The sequence below is a fragment of the Phacochoerus africanus genome, chromosome 5 (genome assembly GCF_016906955.1).
Source record: "Phacochoerus africanus isolate WHEZ1 chromosome 5, ROS_Pafr_v1, whole genome shotgun sequence".
Taxonomy (NCBI): domain Eukaryota; kingdom Metazoa; phylum Chordata; class Mammalia; order Artiodactyla; family Suidae; genus Phacochoerus; species Phacochoerus africanus.
In genome coordinates, this window is record NC_062548.1 from 82,912,405 (window position 1) to 82,934,261 (window position 21,857).

At 36.3% G+C, this 21,857-nt stretch overlaps 1 protein-coding gene across 2 annotated transcripts in view; it reads left to right on the plus strand.

Annotated features, from left to right (window-relative positions):
- WDPCP (WD repeat containing planar cell polarity effector) overlaps positions 1-21,857 on the plus strand; it is a 264,105-nt gene that overhangs the window by 78,748 nt on the left and 163,500 nt on the right. For both annotated transcript variants that reach the window (XM_047781958.1, XM_047781956.1), the window contains exons 2-4: positions 1,577-1,661; positions 20,324-20,371; positions 21,219-21,257. In XM_047781958.1, coding sequence (XP_047637914.1) covers positions 1,601-1,661; positions 20,324-20,371; positions 21,219-21,257 — 148 coding nt within the window. In that variant the 5' untranslated portion in view covers positions 1,577-1,600. The remainder of the gene's footprint in view (positions 1-1,576; positions 1,662-20,323; positions 20,372-21,218; positions 21,258-21,857) is intronic.

Below are 21,857 nucleotides of genomic sequence, written 5' to 3' on the forward strand. Positions count from 1 at the left end.
TTTCTACTGGGCACCACCCTCTGTGGTTACGTCACCACCCTTAAACCAAATATCCCAGGGGCCATAAAAGTGTCATTTGTAAGGTAGAATGTCTCGCTCCCTTTTGTCCTGATGTTTTTAGTGGGAAACTAGAGTGGTGTTGTTTATATATCAAAGTACTTTTAGAAGTAGTCTGTACATTTTCTCAGTCATCCCACCCCCATTGAACCTAGACAAGAATCCTGGTTTCAAGTCTAGCTCAGAGTTTGTACACTACTTACTATTCTCAGAATTTCCCCTTATGTCCATTCGCAAAGGGTCAAGGGCTTTGCACTGACATTTGACGTTCTCCACAGACCTCATTTTGCTTTTTCTCCTCCAAACTCCATAAAATCTGAGTATGATAGGATTTTCAATGGTAAAGATACACAGTGAACTTGTGTTTTCCAAGTTAAAAGCTTCTCTCTCTTATAAATAGCCAGTGTGCATTAAAAAGAAAACTGTGCTCCACTCCCCATTCTGTATGAGGTGAATGTTTTTTTAAATAAATTCTTTACTATTCATTGACTTAAACTGAAAAAGAGAATTTCAAGTACAGTCTTCTTTTGATATGTAAGTAAAAATGTGGCCTTTTTAGTTTCAGCTTTAAAATTTTATCTCTAGTTAATTTGCATGGTGAAACCTTTTTACGGTTTTATGGACAGAACAGTTCTTTTATGATCCTTAAAGAAATTGTCAACAGTTTACAGTATGTATTTCTGTTACATAGGAAAGTCTATGTGTAGTATAATACTTATATTATTTCCAAGCAAACAGTTAAGTTATTTAAATTCCTTTCAAATATATGTAAAATAGTGATTTTTTTTGGATTCATCTTAGCCTTTTCCCAATCTGTCTAAATTGATGAAGTTCTAATGGATTAAAAAAAAAATCAACAGACCATCACTAGCACCTGCTATGAAAACTGGGAGGAAATAGAGGATGTACATTTTTGCTATGTTTTATTTAATGCAGGTAGAGTAGAATATCTGGATCTATCATGACATGCAGGTTAACAAACTAATCTGAATGCTAATGAGGTTTCAAACAGTTTACTTCTAAGTAAATATATTTCCTATACTAGTAACTATATACCATTTACCTTGCAAATTCCACCTTAATTAGCCTGTTAGTATGTGAGAGATTATAAATATTTGCTTTGTATATTAAAAATACACCACACAATGTTTGTACTTTCAACTACTTAACAGACATTTCTTTTCCTTAAAAATATGTTTTAAAAAAAAAAGATTAAATACTAAATAATTTGAAATATGCTCAGTCTTAGAATCGAAACATGTATTATTGGAAACCCAAATATATATATTTTTTCTTACAGTATTTCTCAATGTAATGGCATACTAAGTATAGGAAAAGAAGTGTGTTTTTCCTTTTTCTGGAGTTTATTTCTCCATGGTTAGCCAGGGATATAGTAAAGTGAACCATATCTCAAATATTAGTAGTGGCAGTGATTCTTTTTATTATTTCTAAGGGACCTTGGTTTTATTGGCAGTAGAAGATAATTAATTGGCACCTCTTTTTAATATTTTTAAAACAGGACAGAGATTCCTTCTGCAATCAGATGTCTTTCTGCCTGACTGAACTGCACCTGTGGTCTTTGAAGAATACCTTACACATTGGGGGTAAATAAGCTCTAGATTAATTTCAACATTTAAAAAATATAAGTTGCAATAATATAAATAAGTACTTGCAGAGATCAGCGCTTAGATTCTCCAACTGGATTTGCATTATTTTCTTTATACTTAACGAAAAATTTGCTAGTGGAAAGTAATTTCTTTTAGGTAACATTGATTAATTTATTTTTTCAACTTGAGTTATATTGTTTTGTTTTGAAAATTAATTTTATTGGCCTGCTATCTGTTTCCTCTTAAGATACATACATACTCCATTTTTTCTGGGATTGTTCATAATAGCTGATCTTATATTCATAAATGTTTGCTGGCTTGCTAATGGTAAATGCATTTCTCTTTGCTAGTAAAGTAATGTTTGAAACATACAGCTAAGACGTACAATTATATTCATTTTTTTTGCATTTCACATTTTAAAAATTTATTTATTTATTTATTTATTTTGTCTTTTGTCTTTTGAGGGCTGCACCTGTGGCATGTGGAGGTTCCCAGGCTAGAGGTCTAATTGGAGCTACAGCTGCTGGCCTACACCACAGCTCACAGCAACGCCGGATCCTTAAACCACTGAGCGAGGCCAGGGATCGAACCCGCAACCTCATGGCTCCTGGTTGGATTCGTTTCCACTGCGCCATGACGGGAACTCCAGCATTTCACATTTTTTTTCGGAATAAAGTATATATATCTTAGGAAATACCTTTTTAAAAATCTTTTCCTTTTTGAGTATCTAAAGCATCTCTTGTATTTAGGAGGACAATTTTATTTATGTCTTTAGCATCATTATGAAGAAAATGGTTTACCTTGCAAAGCACTATTTCTTTATATCAAATATATAATTACAGATGGATGCCATTATAATTTCATTAAGTTTAGCTTGCTTAAAATGCATATGGATAGAATTTCCAGTTAAATAAGGTGGACGTAACACACATTTGCTTCCTACCCAGATTCTTTTGAAATGAAAGTAAATACAATAAAGAAGGTGGAGTTCCCACTTTGGTTTAGTGGAAATGAGTCTGACTTGTATCCATGAGGATACAGGTTTGATCCCAGCCTTACGCAGTGGGTTAAGGATCTGGCATTGCTGTGAGCTGTGGTGTAGGTCACAGATGTGGCTCAGATTCTGCATTGCTGTGGCTGTGGCGTAGGCTGGTAGCTGCAGCTCCAATTTGACCCCTAGCTCAAATTCCTTTGACCCCACTGGAATTTCCGTATGTTGCAGGTGTGGCCCTAAAAATCAACAAACAAACAAACAAATAAATAAATAAAGAAGGTATAAACTAACCTACAGGGAATAGGAGACAAAGAGAGGAGGCAATTGCAGTTGAACAGCTTTAGGAAGGGATGGAGGAATTACCAAAACTTAAAAATTTGTATATCAAATGTTTACAGATAATTCCAATGACAACAAATTTGAGTCTCAAAACTCTTAGGGGTATAGAAATTTGAGGAGTGAGATACTGAAAAAGGATGGAACTATGGCATGAGGGGGATAAGAAGGTCTTAAAAATATACATAAGAAGTAGTGAGATACTTCTTTCTCTCTTTTTTTTTTTTTTGGCTGCATTCATGGCATGTGGAAGTTCTGGGCCAGGGATTAAACCCACACCATAGCATTGACAACTCCCAATCCTTAAGCTACTGAGCCAACAAGGAACTCCGAGATACTTCTAATACTGGGGAAATACGTAATTTAGGGAGGCCGAAAATCAGCCCCAGTTAAAGAAGACAGGTGAGAGGTGCTGGACTGAAAACAAGAGATGAAGTGAAAACCTACATACTAATAGGTGAGGACCTCATAATACCTTCATAATCAGATTAATCTTCATCTCTGAATATTGTGGCTAGTTGTATACCTTCCAAGAAAAAAGGAGCTGAGGGAGTCCTCTCTGGAGCAACTCTATGGCTCCAGAGGGCCCAATCTACAGTAATATTTTAGGTGGTCCTCCAGTAAAACACTCTGGTTTCTCAGTGACCAGTGAAGCCCACCAATTGGCAAGACTTGTTCATATATATTGAGCATCCAGTTAGCTTCTGAGCACCTCACTTTAAAATATGAACAGCTAGAAGCAAAATATAGACATTTCAGTAGTCTTTCTGAAATTAAAATATGTAGCAAAAAAAATTAAACTCAAAAGAGTAAAAGAAATTTTGTCAGAAAATAGAAAAAAAAAAAAACCAAAGAAAATTAACCTGTTTCACTGTTGGTGAAAGTATAAATTGGAAACAACTACTTTAGGAAACACTTTATCATCATCTAGTGTAGTTGAAGATTTATGTCACTTACTAACCAATTATTCCACTCCTAGATATATATCCTAGTGAAAGCCATGATAACTTATGTACCAGGACACATGTACAAAAATATTCATAATAGTACTGTTCGTAATGCAGGAAACTAGAAACAGCCCAAATGTTAATCAGCAGGAGAGTGGATACATACATTTATGCAATGGAGAAAGTGAATGAATTATAGCTGTATGCAACAATATAGGTCAATGTCAGGAATATAATATAGGGCAAACAATTTAAAAAGTAAGTTGCCAAAGAGCACATGCAGTATGATTGCATTTAGAGGAAATTCAAAAACAACAGTCAAAATTAAATCATGTATTGTTTCAGGAGACAAATATTTATGGTAGTACTATAAATAAAATTATAGGAGGAGTTCCTGTCGTGGCACAGTGGTTAACAAATCCTACTAGGAACCATGAGGTTGTGGATTTGATCCCTGGCCTTGCTCAGTAGGTTAAGGATCCAGTGTTGCCGTGAGCTGTGGTGTAGGTTGCAGATGCAGCTCAGATCCTCCGTTGCTGTGGCTCTGGTGTAGGCTGGTAGCTACAGCTCCGATTTGACCTCTAGCCTGGGAACCTCCATATGCTACAGGTGTGGCCCTAAAGAACTTAAAAAAAAAGAAAAAGAAAAAGAAAACTATAAACACAAAATTTTAGTACCTTTGAGAAGAAAGGGAGTTGAAGGGAAATAGTAAAGGGTGTACAGGAAGTTTAAAAGACAATGTTCTTGGGGGAAGTTTCAAGATGGCAGCACAGAAGATCCTGAACTCATCTCCTCCCATGGACACAACAGATTGAACTATAGATGGAATAATTCCCTCAGAAAGGGACCTGGAAAATGGATGAATAGTACCTCCACAGTGAAAGTAAAAAGACAGCATTGAAATGGTTAGGAAGACAAAAAGACAGTCTTGCCAAGATAAAAAACCACATCTTAGCCATGGCAATGCACGACTGGGAGGGATACAAAGGGGTTCTTTTCTTTGAGTTACAAGGAATTAAGACTCCACATCAGGAATCCCAGCCCCTAGATCCTATGCATGAGAGATAAGTCCTGAAAATACCTGACTTTGAAAACCAATGAGGAATATGTCCAGGAAAACTGTAGAACTGCAGAGAATAAAAAAAAAAAAAAAAACCCTCACTCTTTAATAAAGAGTATGTATACAAACTCAATTGACCAGAAAACCAGTACAAAAACACCAGATTTCTTTAGAAGCACATGGACCGCCTCCTAATCTTGAAGCATCTGCTAGAGAAGTAGGAACCAATTGGGACACTCCCTGGAAAATGAGACACTAGCAGGAGCCATTTTCACAATTTTAACCTGCCTTCTTAATTCTGTTGCAGACAGGTGCCATTTTGAAATTCTCCCTCTAAGCTATTAGCACCCCTGGGTGCACCCCAGAGAATCTCACCTACTCATGTACTTCAGCCAGGTCTCATAGCTGGCCAAGTGATAGCTGCCAGCTGCTCTAGAGGCAGCCCTGCCCACCACCATGCCACCCCAGCAGCAGCTGACAGAACGGGAGGGTGTATACAGCCCATATAAGGGACACCCCTTGAGTATCTGGCTCTGGTGGCCAGGCAGGATTATACTTCTAAGCTTTGTGGGACATTTCTTAAACAAGTCCACTACTTTAAGACTGGAGAGATAACTAATTTACTTGATAAACATAGAAACTTAGGCAAAATGAGATAGAGTAATATGTTCCAATCAGGAATGTAAGACAAAATCTCAGAAAAAGAACTAAAGAAAATGGAAATAAGCAATCTACAGTATAAAGAGTGTATAGTAGTGATCATTAAGATGCTCACCGACCTCTGGAGAAGCATGGATGAACACAATGAGAACTTCAACAAAGATATAAGGAATAAGAAAGTACTACACAGAGGTTATAACTGAACTGAAGAATATACTAGAGGGGTTCAACAGCAGACTGAATGAGGTAGAAGATTGAACCAGCAGGCTAGAAGACAAAACAATGGAACTCAGAAGGCAACAAAATGAAAAAAAGAATTTTAAAAGTAAAGCTGACTTAAGGGACCTTCAGTATAACATCAAGCAGAATAACATTTGTATTATAGAGGTTCCTGAAGGAGAAGGAAAAGAGAAAGGGCCAGAAAAATTATTTGAAGAGAAAGTAGCTAAAAATGTTTTCTAATTTGGGAAGGAAACAGACATCCGGATCCAGAAAGCCCAGAGAATGCCAAATAAAATGAACTCGAAGAGATGCATATCAAGACACATTACAATTAAAATCGGGAGATGTTAATGGTAAAGAGAGAATTTCAAAAGCAGCAAGAGAAAAACAACTAGTTATATACAAGTGAAACCCTGTAAAGGTTATTGGTGGAAATTTTCAGCAGAACCTTGGCAGGCCAGAAGGGAGTGACATGTCATATTCAAAGTGCTAAAAGGAAAGAGCTTGCAATCAAGAATTCTCTACCTAACAAGGTTATCACTTATAATTGAAGGAGAGATGAAGAGTTTCTCAGATAAGTAAAAACTAAAGGAATTCATCACCATCAGACTGACCCTACAAGAAATGTTAAAGGGACTCTAGTGTTCAAAGAAAAGAAATGGTACTAATTAATGCTAAGAAAATAAGAGTGAAAATATCACTGGAAAAGGTAACTATACAATAAAGGTAGTGGATCAATTGCTTAGAAAACAAATGTGAAGGTTAAAACACAAAAGTAGTAAAACTAATTAAAATTACAACAAGTAGTTAAGGGATGTATAAAATAAAAAGATGTAAAATATATCAATGGATATATAAAATGTTGGGAGTAAAAAGTTAAAACTTTGGAATGCATTCAAATTTAACACTACTATTTAAATAGGATGTTATATGTGAACATCACAGTAAACACAGGGAAAAATCTTATAGTAAATACACTAATGAAAATAGAAAGAAATAAAGCATAGCCCTAGAGAAAAATCATCAAAGCACAAGGGAAGAGAGAAAGAAGAAAAAAGGAACAGAAAAGAACTTCAAATACAGCCAGAAAACATTTAACAAAATGGAGTAAGTATGTACTTATCAATAATTACTTTGAATACAAATAGACTAAATTCTGCAATCAAAAGAGGCCAAAATGTCAAAATGGCTATAGTTACCCAAGGCAATCTACAAATTCAGTGCAACCCCTGTTAAATTACCAATGCCATTTTCCACAGAACTAGAACAAAAAATTTTGAAATTTGTGTGGAAACACAAGATCCCAAATAGCCAAAACAATCTTGAGAAAGAAAAACAGAGCTGGAGGAATCAGGCTTCATAACTTTATACTATACTTCAAAGCTACAGTAAACAAAACATATAACAAAAATGGTTATATAGATCAGTGAAATAGGATAGAAAGCCAAAAAATAAACCCACCCACCTATGGTCAATTAATGTACAACAACAGAGGCAAGAATATACAGTGGAGAAAAGAGATCCTCTTCAATGGGTGGTGCTGGGAAAACTGACAGTTGCATGTAAAAGAATGAAATTGGAAGTTCCCATCGTGGCACAGAGGAAACGAATCTGGGCTAGTATTATAAAGATGCGGGTTTGATCCCTGGCCTCACTCAGTGGGTTAAGGTTCTGGCATTGCTGTGAGCTATGGTGCAGGTCACAGATGTAGCTCGGATCTGGCATTGCTGTGGCTGCGGTGTAGGCTGGCAACTGTAGCTTTGATTTGATCCCTAGCCTGGGAATTTCCACATGCTGTGGGTGCAGCCCTAAAAAGCAAAAAAAAAAAAAAAAAAAAGAATGAAATTAGAGAAGTTCTCATTGTGGCTCAGCAGGTTAAGAACCTGACTTTGTCTCTCTGAGGTTGAGGGTTCAATCCCTGACCTCACTCAGTGGGTTAAGAATCTGGTATTGCCATAAGCTTCATCTTAGGTCACAGATGTGGCTTGGATCTGGTGTAGCCATGGCTGTGTCGTAGACTTCAGCTGCAGCTCTGATTCAGCCCCTAGCCTGGGAACTCCCGTATGCTGCAGGTATAGCTGTAAAAAGAAAAAACAAAAAGCAAACAAAAGAATGAAATTAGAACATTCCCTACCCAGGGAACTCTGTACTAATCTATATGGGGAAAGAATCTGAAAAGAATGGATGTGTGTCTATGTATATCTGAATCACTTTGTTGCACAGCAGAGATTATCACAATATTGTAAATCAACTATACTTCAATAAAACTTAAAAAAATTTTGAAACAAAATCGGGCACTTTCGGGGGAGGGATAAATTGGGAAGTTGGGAGTGGCATATATATACTACTGTGTACAAAATCAGTAGGTGAAAAGGACCAACTGGATAGCACAGAGAATCTACCCAATATTCTGTGATGGCCTATATGAGAAAAGAATCTGAAAAAGATACATGTTTATGTATAACTGATTCAGTTTTAGTACATCTGAAGCTGACACAACATTATACTGTACTCCAATAAAATTTAATTAATTAATTAATCCTATAAACTGTGGGGGGGTGGCTGAATAGATTTAAAATAGGATTCATCTATATGCTACCTACAATAGAATTACTTCTTTTATAATTTTTTTTTTGTCTTTTTGCTATTTCTTGGGCCGCTCCCTCGGCATATGGAGGTTCCCAGGCTAGGAGTCAAATCAGAGCTATAGCCACCGGCCTACGCCAGAGCCACAGCAACGCGGGATCCGAGCCGCGTCTGCAACCTACACCCCAGCTCACGGCAATGCCGGATCGTTAACCCACTGTCTTATAATTTTTGAAAGGACACACACAGACTGAAAGTAAAAGAATGGAAAAGACATTTCGTGCAAATGAATATGAAAAGAAAGCTGGAGTAGCTGTACTTATATAAGATAAAATAGACTTTAAAACAAAGATGTTAATAAAAGACAAAGAAGAGCATTACATCATGATAAAGGGGTCAGTCCAGCAAGAAAATATTAGCATTTATAAATATATTTGCATCCAGTAGAGGAATACATATATATATGTATCATAACTGACTTAAAAAGAAATTGAAAACAATACAGTAATAGTAGGGAACTTTAATACTCCACTTATATCAATAAACAGATCATCTAGACCGAAAATCAATACAGACACATTGGACTTAATGACACTTTAGCCCAGATTGACTTAATAGATAAATATAGAATATTCTAGGAGTTCCCATTGTGGCACAGCGGAAATGAATCTGACTAGGACCCGTGAGGTTGTGGGTTTGATCCCTGGCCTTGCTCAGTGGGTTAAGGATCTGGTGTTGCCATGACCTGTGGTGTAAGTCACAAATGGGCTTGGATGCAGCATTGCTGTGGCTGTGGCATCAGCTGGCAGCTATAGCTCCTATTAAACCCCTAGTGTGGGAACCTCTATATGCCATGTGGAACAGTGGCCCTAAAAGCAAAAAAAAAAAAAAAATTCTAATCACAAGTAGCAGATTACACAGTCTTCTCAGTGCACATAGAACATTCTCCAGGATAGGTCACATGTTAAGTTACAAAACAAGTCTCAGTAATTTCAAGAAGATTGAAATCATATCAAACATCTTCTCTGATGACTGCAATGGTATGAAACTAAATATCAATCACAAGGAAAAGAACAGTAAAAAACTCACAAATGTGTATATTAAATAGCATGCTAACAACTAGTGGGTTGTCAAAGAAATCAAAGGCGAAATCAGGCAGTACTTAGAGATGAATGAAAACAGAAATATGTCATACCAAAATCTGTGTTATATAGCACAAGAAGTTCTATGAGGGACGACCATAGCAATACAGGCCTACTTCAAGAAACAAAAAAATCTCAAACAATCTAACTTTACACTGAAAGAAACTAGAAACAGAAGAACAAATGCAGCCCCAAATTAGTAGAAGGAAGGAAATAGTACAGACCAGGGCAGGAATAAATGAAACATAAAATTAAAAAAAAAAAAAACCCAAAAACAAAAATGGAAGAAAAGACCAATGAATCTAAGAGCTTGTTCTTTGAAACGATAAACAAAGTCAACAAACCTTTAGCTAGACTGACTAAGGAGAAAAGAAAGGGGACTCAAAATCAGAAAGAGAAGTTACAGCTTATATCACAGAAAGGCAAACGTTCATAGGAGACTACTATGTGCAATTATATGCCAATGAATTGGACAACATAGAAGAAATGGTTAAATTCCTAGAGAAACATACAATCTTTCAAGACTGAATCATGAAGAAATAGAAACTCTGGATAGACTCATTACTAGTAAGAACATTGAAACAGTCAGTAAACAAAAGCCTTTCAACAAACAGAAATTACAGACCAGACAGTGTCTTCTTTAATTTTGTAAAACAGTCACAGATTTAATACCTGTTCTTCTCAAACTATTCCAGAAAACTTAAGAGGAGGGAAACTTTTGTTTTATGTTACAAAAACCAGACAAGGAAATTGCACAGAAAAGAAAATTACATGCCAATATTCTTGATGAACATAAGTGTAAAAATTCTTAACAAAGCATTAGTTAACCAAATCCAACAATATATTAAAAGGACTATGTACCATGATCAAGTGGGATTTATTTCAGGGACATAAGGATGTTTTATCCACAAATCAGTCAGTATGATACATCACATTAAAAATGAAGGATAGAAATCATATGGTTATCTCAATAGATGGATAAAAAAAATTTGACAAAATTCAGCATCCATGTGAAAAACTTAACAAACTGGGTATAGGCAGACTATACATTAACATAATAAAGACTATATATGACAAACCCAAACTAACATCATACTCAATGGTAAAAAGCCAAAAGCTTTTCCTCTAAGATTAGGAACAAAACAAGGATGTGCACTCTGACCACTTTTAGTCAACATAGTATTGGAAATCCTAACCATGGCAGTTAGATAAGGAAAAAAAATAGAAGACATCCAAATCAGAAAAGAAGTTGTAAAACTGTCACTGTTGGCAGATAACATGATACTGTACATAGATAAATCCAAAAACTTTGTCAAAAAAGTGGCGTAACTAATAAATGAATTCAGTAAAGTTGCTGAACACAAAATCAACGCGCAGAAATCTGTGGCATATTTTACGTGCTAGTAACAAACTATTGGAAAGAGAAATAAAGAAAATGATCCCATTTACAATTGCATTAAAAAGAATAAATGCTTAGGAGTAAACTTAATCAAGCATTTGAAAGACCTGTACACTACAAGACACTGATGTAAGAAATTGAAAAAGATATAAATAAATGAAAATAATATTCCATGTTCATGGATCAGAGGGATTAACATTGTTAAAATGTCCATACTACCCAGTTATCTACAGGCATACTTTGGAGACACTGTGGGTTTGGTTGTAGACCACTGTAAAAAAAGAAAAGCAGATATTTCATAAAGCAAGTCACACAAATGTTTTGGTTTTCCACTGCATATAAAAATCATGCTTACATTATAGTGTCATCTATTAAATGTGCTGTAGCATTATGTTTTAAAAAAACAATGTACATACCTTAATTAAAAAAATACTATATTGCTAAAAATGCTGTACATCATGTGAGCCTTCAGCAAGTCATAATCTTTTTGCTGAAGGAGGGTCTTGCCTCAGTGTTAATGGGTGGTGGTTGCTGAAGGTTGGAGTGCCTGTGGCAGTCTCTTAAAATAAGACAACAATGAAATTTGCCACATTGATGAATTCTTTCTTTCACAGATGATTTCTCTGTCAGACAGTGCTGTTTGATAGCATTTTACCCACATTAGAATTTCTTTCAGAATAGGAGTAAGTCATCTCAAAGCCTGTTGCTGCTTTATCAGCTAAGGTTACATAATATTCTAAATTTCTTGTTTTCATTTCAGTAATCTTTGTACCATCTTCACCAGGAGATTTTATACAAAGAAACCACTTTCTGTGATCATTTATAAGAAGCAACTTCTCAAGAAAACTTTTTTCTCATGAGATTGCTGCAGTTCAGTCACGTCTTCAGGCTCCACTTCTAACTCTAGTTCTCTTGCTGTGTCCACCACATCTGCAGTGGATTTCCTGCAGTTACTTTCTCCAGTGAAGTCTTAAACCTCTCAAAGTTATCTCTGAGGGTTGGAAGTAACCTACTTTAAGCTCCTGTTAATGTAACTATTTTTGTCTTCCCATATGAATCACAAATGTTCTTTTTTTTTTTTTTTTCTCCCCTAGGGCTGCATCTACGGCATATGGAAGTTCCCAGGCTGAGGGTTGAATCCGAGCTATAGCTGCCAGTCTATGCCACAGCTGCAGCTATAGCAACGTGGAATCCAAGCTGTTTCTGCAGTCTATAGCACGGTTCAAGGCAATGCCAGATCCTTGACCCACTGAGCAGGGCCAGGGATCAAACCCACATCCTCATGGATACTAGTTGGGTTTGTTTCCATTGAGCCACAGTGGGAACTCCAGCAAATGTTCTTAATGGCATCTCTAATGGTGAATTCTTTCCAGAAGATTTTTGACTGACTTTGCCCAGATCCATCAGAGGAATCACTGTCTATGGCCGCTATATCCTTATGAAGTGTATTTCCTAAATCATAAGACCTGAAAGTCAAAGTGACTCCATGGATATGCCTTCCTCCCTACACTTAATTATTTCCAGCTTTTGATTTTAAGTGAGGGACATGAAACCCTTCCTTTTACTTGATATCTTAGAGGCTACTATACAGTTATTAATTGGCCTAAATTCAGTGTGCTATTTTTCAGGGAATATGGAGGCATAAGAAGAGGGAGAGAGATGGGGGAACAGTCCATCAGTGGAAGAGTCAAAATACACACGGCATTTATTGGTTAAGTTTGTCTTCTTATATAAGTGGTTCATGGTGCCCCCAAACATGAAAGATCAGTTATTATAGATCACAACAACAAATACGATGAAAATATTTGAAGTATTGCAAGAATTACCAAAATGTGACAGAGACATGAAGTAAGCAAATGATGTTGGAAAACCATGTCTCTTGACATGCTTGAACCAGGGCTGCCACAAACCTTCAACTTGGAAAAAAAAAAAAAAAAAAAAGCTGTGTCTGCAAAGCACAATAAAACAAAGTGCAATACAAAAGTTATTCCTGTATAGATTCAGTGTGATCCTTATTGAAATTCCAAGGGCATATTTCACAGAATTAGAAGAAATAATTCTAAATTTTGTATGGAACCACAAAAGATTCAGAGTAGTGAAAACAATCTTAAGAAAGAATAACAAAGCTGGAGATATTATATGCTTTGATTTCAAACTATACTACAAAGCTGTGGTGATCAAAACAGTATGGTACTGGCACAAAAAAAGGCACACAAATCAATGGAACATAATTGAGAGCCCAGAAATAAACTCGCATATAAATGGACATTTAATTTATGACAAAAGAGCAAAGAATATACAGTGGAGAAAGGATAATCTCTTCAATGAATTGTGTTGGGAAAACTGAACAGCAATATGCAACAGCATGAAACTAGACCACCATCTTATACTATACACAAAAATTAACTGAAAATGTGTTAAAGACTTGAATACAAGACCTGATATCTTAAAATCCTAGAAGAAAACATAGGTGGTAAGCTCCTTGACATCAATCTTGGAGATGAGTTTTTGACATGAAATGCAAAATTAACAAGAGCAAAAATAAACAAGTGGGACTATATCAAAGTATAAAGCTTCTGCATACAAAGGAATCCATTGACAAAATAGAAAGGCAACCTACCTAATGGAGAAAATATTTCCAATCATTTATCTGTTAAGTCCAGACTATATAAAGAACTCATACCACCTAGTAACAACATCAACAACAACACAAAACTGATTAAAAAGCGGGCAGAAGATCTGAGTAGAGATTTTTTCCTAAGAAGATAAACAGATGGCCAACAGGCACATGAAAAAATGTTCAATATCACTAATTATTAGGGAAATGTCAACCAAAACCACAATGAGATATCACCTGTTAGATATCATCTGTTAGAATGGCTGTTATCAAAAAGATAAGAAATAACAAATATTGGGGAGTTGTAGAGAAAAGGGTATCCTTGTACACTGTTGGAGCTATAATTTTGTATAGCAACTATGGAAAACAATATAGAAATTCCTCAAAATATTAAGAATCGAGCTACCATGTGACCCACCTATTCCACTTCTGGGTATTTATCTGAAGAGCCAGAAAGCAGTAATTTGAAAAGATACATGTACCCCCCCATGTTCATTGTAGCACTGTTTACAATAACCAAGGCGTGGAAACAACCTGAGTGTTCACTGATGGAGGAATGCATATAGATGTGGTATATTTATACAGTGGAATACTACTCAGCCCAGTAAGAATGAAAGCTTGCCATTTGCAGCAACATGGATGGAGTATTTTGTTCAGCGAAATCAATCAGATGTGAAAAGACAAGATGCTATGATTTTTACTCATATGTGGAATCTAAAAAACATGACAAAGGAATAAACAAAATAAAACCGTAACAAACTCATAGATACTGAAGTCAGATTAGTGGTTACCAGAGAGGAAGGGGTTTAGGGGTTGGGTGAAACGACTGAAAGGGGCAACTGTATGGTAATGGATGGTAACTAGACTTGTGGTGGTGATCACTTTGTAGTGTGCAGTATGTTGAAATTTAATGCCGTACACCTGAAACTTATATATTAAAAGTTAATGTTCTTTTTCTTAGATTTCTCTTTATGTTTTTAGTCATATATATGTGTTTTATTTTTGAACATTACATCTAATCATTTGTATTTATCCAATAATTAAAATAATTTAAAAACAAAAATGTGAAACAGCATTTTCAGCATAGCACTTTTATTTAGTAATAAATATGCATTCAGAAAAAACTAAGGAAAGACAACAAAAATTATTGATAGTTGTCTCTGAAGAGTAGAAATATAGGAAACTTAAATTTTTTATGTTTTATTTTCTAAATTTTATATAAAAAGCACATTGTTTTTTATAATCAAGAAACCAAAATCATATTGAAATGTGCATAAATATAATAGAAGGAAATAAATGTTGTGACAAAAGACTGTAGTGTATAATGGACCTAGGGAGCAATGAGATCTACAGCCCCAACTGGATCTTTAGCAGGGCCTCTCTGTTCTCTCTGCTGGGACCATTCTTCTCTTTGAACTCATGTGCAGTCCTGCTACTTCTTCAGGTCTCAACTTTAATAAGTCATCTAGAGAAGCCTTCCCTGCCACTTAGACTAAGTTAGTAGTCCTCTTACATGCTTATGTTTGGCATTTAAAGTTTTCTCTCTCTCTCTTTTTTTTCTTTTTTTTTTTTTTTTGGTCTTTTTAGGCCCTCGCCCACGGCATATGGAAGTTCCTAGGCTAGGGGTCGAATTGGAGCTGTAGCTGCTGGCCTACGCCACAGCCACAGCAAGACCAGATACGAGCCATGTCTGTGACCTACAGCACAGCTCATGGCAGCACCGGATCCTTAACCCACTGAGTGAGGCCAGGGATCGAACCTGCATCCTCATGGATACTAGTCAGGTTTGTTACCATTGAGCCACAGTGGGAACTCTTAAAGTATTTTTTAAATTGAGGTATAATTGACTTATGTGTTATATTAGTTTCAGGTTACACAATAATGATTTGATAAGTAGGTTAACAACCTCCACCATACATGGTTTTTTTTTCTTGTGATAAAAACTCTTAATATTTACTCTTAGTAACTTCCCAATATGCCATTATTATTAACTATGGTCACCATGCTGTACATTACATCCCCAGGACTTCTTTATAACTGGAGATTTGTATTTTTTGACTCCTTTTAGCCATTTTACCTACCCTCCCCATCACCTTCCTGACTCTGGCAGCCAGTCTGATCCCTATATCTGTGAGCTTGTTTTTTGTTTTGTAGATTCTGTTAATAAGTGAGTCATATGGCATTTATCTTTTATTTCACATAGCATAAAACCATAACATCCTCAAAGTTCATCCAAGTTGTCACAAATGGTATGATTTCATTCTTCTGATGGCTGAGTAATATTCCATTAGGTATGTATATACACCACCTCTTTTTTATTCATTTATCCATCATTGGACACTTAGATTGTTTCTTTATCTTGGCTATTGTAAATAATGCTGCAATAAACATGATATAATGGTACCTATGTCTTTTTGAATTAGTGTTCTTTGGATAAATACCTAGAAGTGGAATTCTGAGTCATATGATAGTTCTATTTTAAATTTTTTGAAAAAAACCTTCATTCTGTTTTTCATTGTGAATGCACTGATTTATGTTCCCACCAGCAATGCTCAAGGGTTCCCTATTCTCCATATCCTCACCAACATTTATTTCTTGTCATTTTCATAAAAGCTATTCTAATTTGAAATAATCACAGACTTTTACAGAAAACTTGTATGTACAGAGAATTTTTTTAACCATTTGAAAGTACTTTGCAGACCTGATGCCTTATCCCCCAAATACTTTTAGTGTGTTTCCTATAGGAAAGGTATTGTCCACATCATCTGTAGAACCATCAAAATCAAGAAATTAACAATAATGATAGTGCTACCATCTGAGACTCAGTTTCCCCAGTTGTTCCTGCAACGTCCTTTTTTTTAATTACAAAAAGATCTTCAGAATTATATGTTGCATTTAGTCATCATGCCTCTCTATACTCTTTATTTATTTATTTATTTTTGTCTTTTTAGGGCCACACCCGGGACATAAGTAGGTTCCCAGGCTAGGGGTCGAATAGGAGCCGTAGCCACTGGCCTACACCACAGCCACAGCAACGCCAGATCTGAGCTGTATTTGCAACCTATATGTACTACAGCTCATGGCAATGCTGCATCCTTAACCCACTGAGTGGGGCCAGGGATCAACCCACATCCTCATGGATACTAGTCAGGTTTGTTAACCACTGAGCCACGATGGGAACACCATCTGTTCTGGAACAAATCTTTCATCCTTTTAGTTTTTTTAAGTTTATTTTTTAACTTTTGTGACTTTAACTCTTTTGGAGATTTTATGCAACTTTTTTGTAGGATGTCCCTAAATTTGGATATGTTTGAGGTTTCCTCATAAGTAGGTTCAGATTATGCATATTTGATGGAAGTATCCCAGAAGTGATGCTATGTTCTCAATGCAACCTAACAGTGCACAGTTTCAATTTGTGTCTTTACTGCTATGTTCATGATCACTTTATTAAGGTGTTGTTTGCTAGGCTTTTCTACTGCAGTTACTTTTACTTTTGGAATTAATTAGTATTTTGTACTAATTTTATACCTCAAAATATGTTATTTTTTTCCTTATTAAACTATATTTTTATTTTATCCTATGACTTCAGGTACTGTTTTATGCAATGGTTTTAATTAATTCAGTTATTTATTTTGATGTTTAAATAGTCCTTGATGTGGCCAAGGGGACATCTTGCAAGCTGGCTTCTCTGTCTTTGTGACATATCCCTGTCAATATTTGAGTATTTCCACTCTTTCTGGAACATCACATTTTCAGCCTTTTTATTATACTTTCCTTTCCTCAGCACTAGAATCAGCCAGTTCTCTAAGGAGCTTGGTTCCTTTTAGAGGAGAATGGTAGAAGCCAGGATGTGCTTTAGGTGTACCCATTGCTATTGGAGTATCATGGCTCCCAGGCACTCTTAGTGAGCAAGGCTTAATGAATGTGTGTGTGTGTGTGTGTGTGTGTAGGTATGTGGTATGTATGTATGTATACACACACATTTGCATCCATATTCACTTCCATGTCTATCTCCATATATTGAAAACCATGAGTTCACACTTTAGATGCTAATCTGCCACCACAGGGATCATTCTAATTTTCTAATTTTCTCTTTATGTTTGTACTTCTCACACAGTGGGAAAGCTGGGCTCCTATATCTTTATTTTTATTTATTTATTATTATTATTTTTTTTGGTCTTTTTGCCATTTCCTGGGCCGCTCTCGTGGCATATGGAGGTTCCCAGGCTAGGGGTCTCATCAGAGCTGTAGCCACCGGCCTATGCCAGAGCCACAGCAACGCGGGATCCCAGCCGCGTCTGCGACCTACACCACAGCTCACAGCAACGCCAGATTGTTAACCCACTGAGCAAGGGCAGGGATCGAACCCGCAACCTCATGGTTCCTAGTCGGACTCGTTAACCACTGCGCCACGACGGGAACTCCTATATCTTTATTTTATTTACTTACTTATTCAACCTGTATGCATACAGTCTTTTGCCTCTGTGGCCTGTCTCCGTAGCTACTCCCTTCCTTGCATGGATGCCCTTCTCACCCCATGTAGGTTCTGACATACTGCGTTGGGCTGTCCCTGTATATGAATGTCCTCCTCACTGTGTTCAGCTTCTAACACTTAACACAAAGCCATTGCTCCTATGAATGTCCTTCTTACCCTGCTAGGGTTCTGACACACCATGTCCGGCTGACTCCATTTGGGCACCTTCCTCATCCAGCTTAGGCTTTGGAAACCTGTGTGAGATAGCTGTTCTTATGTGGATGCCCTCCTTGTCCTCCTCCAGTTTGAAGAGCCCCTCTCTGGGAAGTTTCCATTGTGGCTCAGCGGAAATCAATCTGGCTAGTATCCATGAGGACGCAGGTTCGATCTATGGCCTCACTCAGTGGGTTAAGGATCCGGCATTGCCACGAGCTGTGGTGTAGGTTGCAGACACGGCTTGGATCTGGCGTGGCTGTGGCTGTGGCGTAGGCCAGCAGCTACAGCTCCAATTCGACTTCTAGTCTGGGAACCTCCATATGCTGAGGGTGCGGACCTAAAAAGACACACTCATGCAGAAAAGAGCCCCACTCTGGGCCAGGTGCAAGATGAAGGAGGTTAAACTAGTGCAGATAGGGAGTTCCCGTCATGGCTCAGTGGTTAACGAAATGACTACGAACCATGAGGTTGCGGGTTCAATCCCTGGCCTTGCTCAGTGGTTAAGGATCCGGCATTGCCATGAGCTGTGGTGTAGGTTGCAGATGTGGCTCAGATCCCACGTTGCTGTGGCTCTGGCATAGCCCAGTGGCTACGGCTCCGATTAGACCCCTAGCCTGGGAACCTCCATATGCTGTGGGAGCAGCCCTAGAAAAGGCAAAAAGACAAAAAAACAAAGCAAAACAAAACAACCAGAAAAACAAAAATTAGTGCAGATAACTCAGGACCCTTTATTACCTTCAAAGTTATATTCTAGAATTGTGATATATAGATGAATGGAATAATGAAATATTATAATAGATACTGCCTGTATGCATAATGTGTATGGTTCTTAGACTTTTAAAAAATCTTTTAATTGAAATATAGCATATATATTGAAAAGTGTAAAGATTATAAATATATGTTTAAATTATCAAAAAGTGGACATATCCATAAAATCTTTACCCAGGTCAAGGAATAAAACATTATCAGTACCCTGCATGCAAGTCCCGCTCGTGATCTTTCCCTGGCACTCCTTATTGGATATTTTCAATATAACCAAAAGAAATAAACTGAATTATTTAATTAATATGTCCCAGTTAATTGCATGATGAATAAAAAAGAGCTTCAGTAAGTACACCTGACTATTTTGAAAAACGTTATTTGAAAAGTTAATGATAGCTTTAATACTTTTGGGGGGAAATTTTTCATTCAATTTCAGAAAATTTGGAGCAGTCAGTCACTAGGGGGCAGCCTGTACTGCTTCCACTACTTTAGAAGTAGTTATATCCTTTTGTTAGTAACTAGAATTATTTTGCATGAAAGGAAACAAATGTAAGAAAGAAATATTTCACTGTTCACCAATAGGAAGAAAACATACAATTATTTTGTACTCCTGTAATTACATTGGAAGAACAGATTCCACGGTTAAATCACTGAGCATCTAGGGAGCTCAGCTATGCTTTTGTAACCCCAACAGAGCATCCAAATTTGAATGGGTTTGGAAAGTTTTTTGAGTCTAAATAAGCTTCAGATAATCTTTCCATAGGTTCCTCTAATTACTTTCTTTTCTGCAGGTTTCCCCAAATACCACACTAGACTCAAGTTAAATCAGAGAAAAGAAAGCCACAGCTCATAATCGAAGTTAGGACATTTCTTCTGTCCACTTTCAGTTGGCATTGCTTAGTGCTGACTGCTTTGTTAGTTTGCTGTGAAAAATATCAGAGGAAGTGTGAAAGAGAAAAGTTAGTCTTCCTTGATTTCAGTTCTGTACCACTCCTTTCTTTATGCTATTCTAGTTTTGTGTAAATTTCTTCCAATTGGACTGGTAAACTTTCTAGTTCGTGCATATCCCTAGAATAGATGAACCCATGTCCAGATACTTTTGAACTGTTTTATTTCCAGTAACATAAGCAGATTGTTTCTACTCCCCCTGCTCTACCCCCAGACCTTGCCATGCAGTATAGCTTGGCTTCTTATTCTCCACAACTTTTTAACCAAAATCTAATGTTATTTCTTCCTTTCTACAGATAGGGACATTGGGATTTATCAGTATTATGACAAGAAGGAGCCACCAGGTGAAGTATCTGTCCTACTAAACTGACTTTTGTAAACTCACTATTCTCAACTATAAAATACTGATTGTTAAAAACTTTTCATAAGCTCTAGATAAATTCTAGAATTTCAAGAAAAGTTACTCTAATTCCTTAGGAAAATGCTGAAGTTGATATCTAGTCTATAGAAAATAAAGCAATAATGAAAAAATGCTAAAGTAGAACATGAAAATTTTCACTTTACTGACGATTAGTCTGAAAACTGGATACTCTATTTACGTTTATTTATCTGTGTCCCAGTAGAGGGCATTGTTAATGCATGGGTCCCACTGATGCTGGCCTCCTGGATCCTCACCTGATATCTGAAATAGGCATTTCTGAGTGAATGATCAATTTTCTTTATCTGATTAATCCTGTTAATCCCAGAAGTTTTCATGATGGGCCAAAAGGTCTTTCTAGCTAGAGTTACTTCCTGTTTTGGTCTCTGTTGAAGTGGAGCTTGTGTGGGCATCCTGTGTGCTTAGCTTGGTGGTTAATAGGCCGACTTTTGGTTCTGATGACAGACTGAAGCAGCTTCTGTTCTGGGCTTCGTTGCTGTTCCTATCTGATGAGATTGCAAACTCAGGATATTGGCCCACCTGTTGTGCTGTGTAAGCCTTTTCACTGCAAATTTAGGAAATACTTCTATGACATGAAAACATCCAAATTATGGCATTTTTCAGCTGCCTTTTAAAAAGTTTAGCATAATTTATTAATCTAAATAATGTACATGATACATCATTTATGTGCATATAAATATTAAAGTATTATAATAAAAATAATTTCTGCTTTTCTTTTTTCCATCTCTTTTCTGCCATAATATCATCAACAGAGCATGGTAACTTAGAAGAAAAGCAGAAGCTGGCAGAGTGTAAGTTTACTTTATGTTTTTTGGAATTATTATAAACCTGGAACTTTAATATCCCTGAAGATTGTCTTAAAACATATTTTAAGCTTTCTGCACAAATTGGAGATGTTATTCCCTCCAAAGCTCTTAAAATTCCCATTGTTTATGTACATAAACATATAACTAAGAATTATATTGTTAGGAGTTTCTAATTTAGACCTTTGAAATCTCTATCTGCTTTTGGTGAGATGTATGCTTATGTAAACATAAACTTTATTAATGAATCATATTTATATTATTTAATGTAGTTAAAACAAGTATACTGTGCTTAAATTCTTATAACATTTTATTATCCATATTATACCTGTTATTGTTTTACCTATTGTTAGAAAATGTAATTATTAGTATTAGCATTTTATCTCTATAGTATTTTCTCAAATATATAAATATATTATATATGTAATATGCCTACAGTACAATATGGTTAGAATGCTTTGTTTTATTTGGAATATAGGTTGAGCTGAAAATCCTTATTGTTCTCATTTTAAATGATCAAACTAACATTTAATTTTTAAAGTACCATATTAGTAGCTCAACAAAGATTTAAAACTTCACATTTGCTGT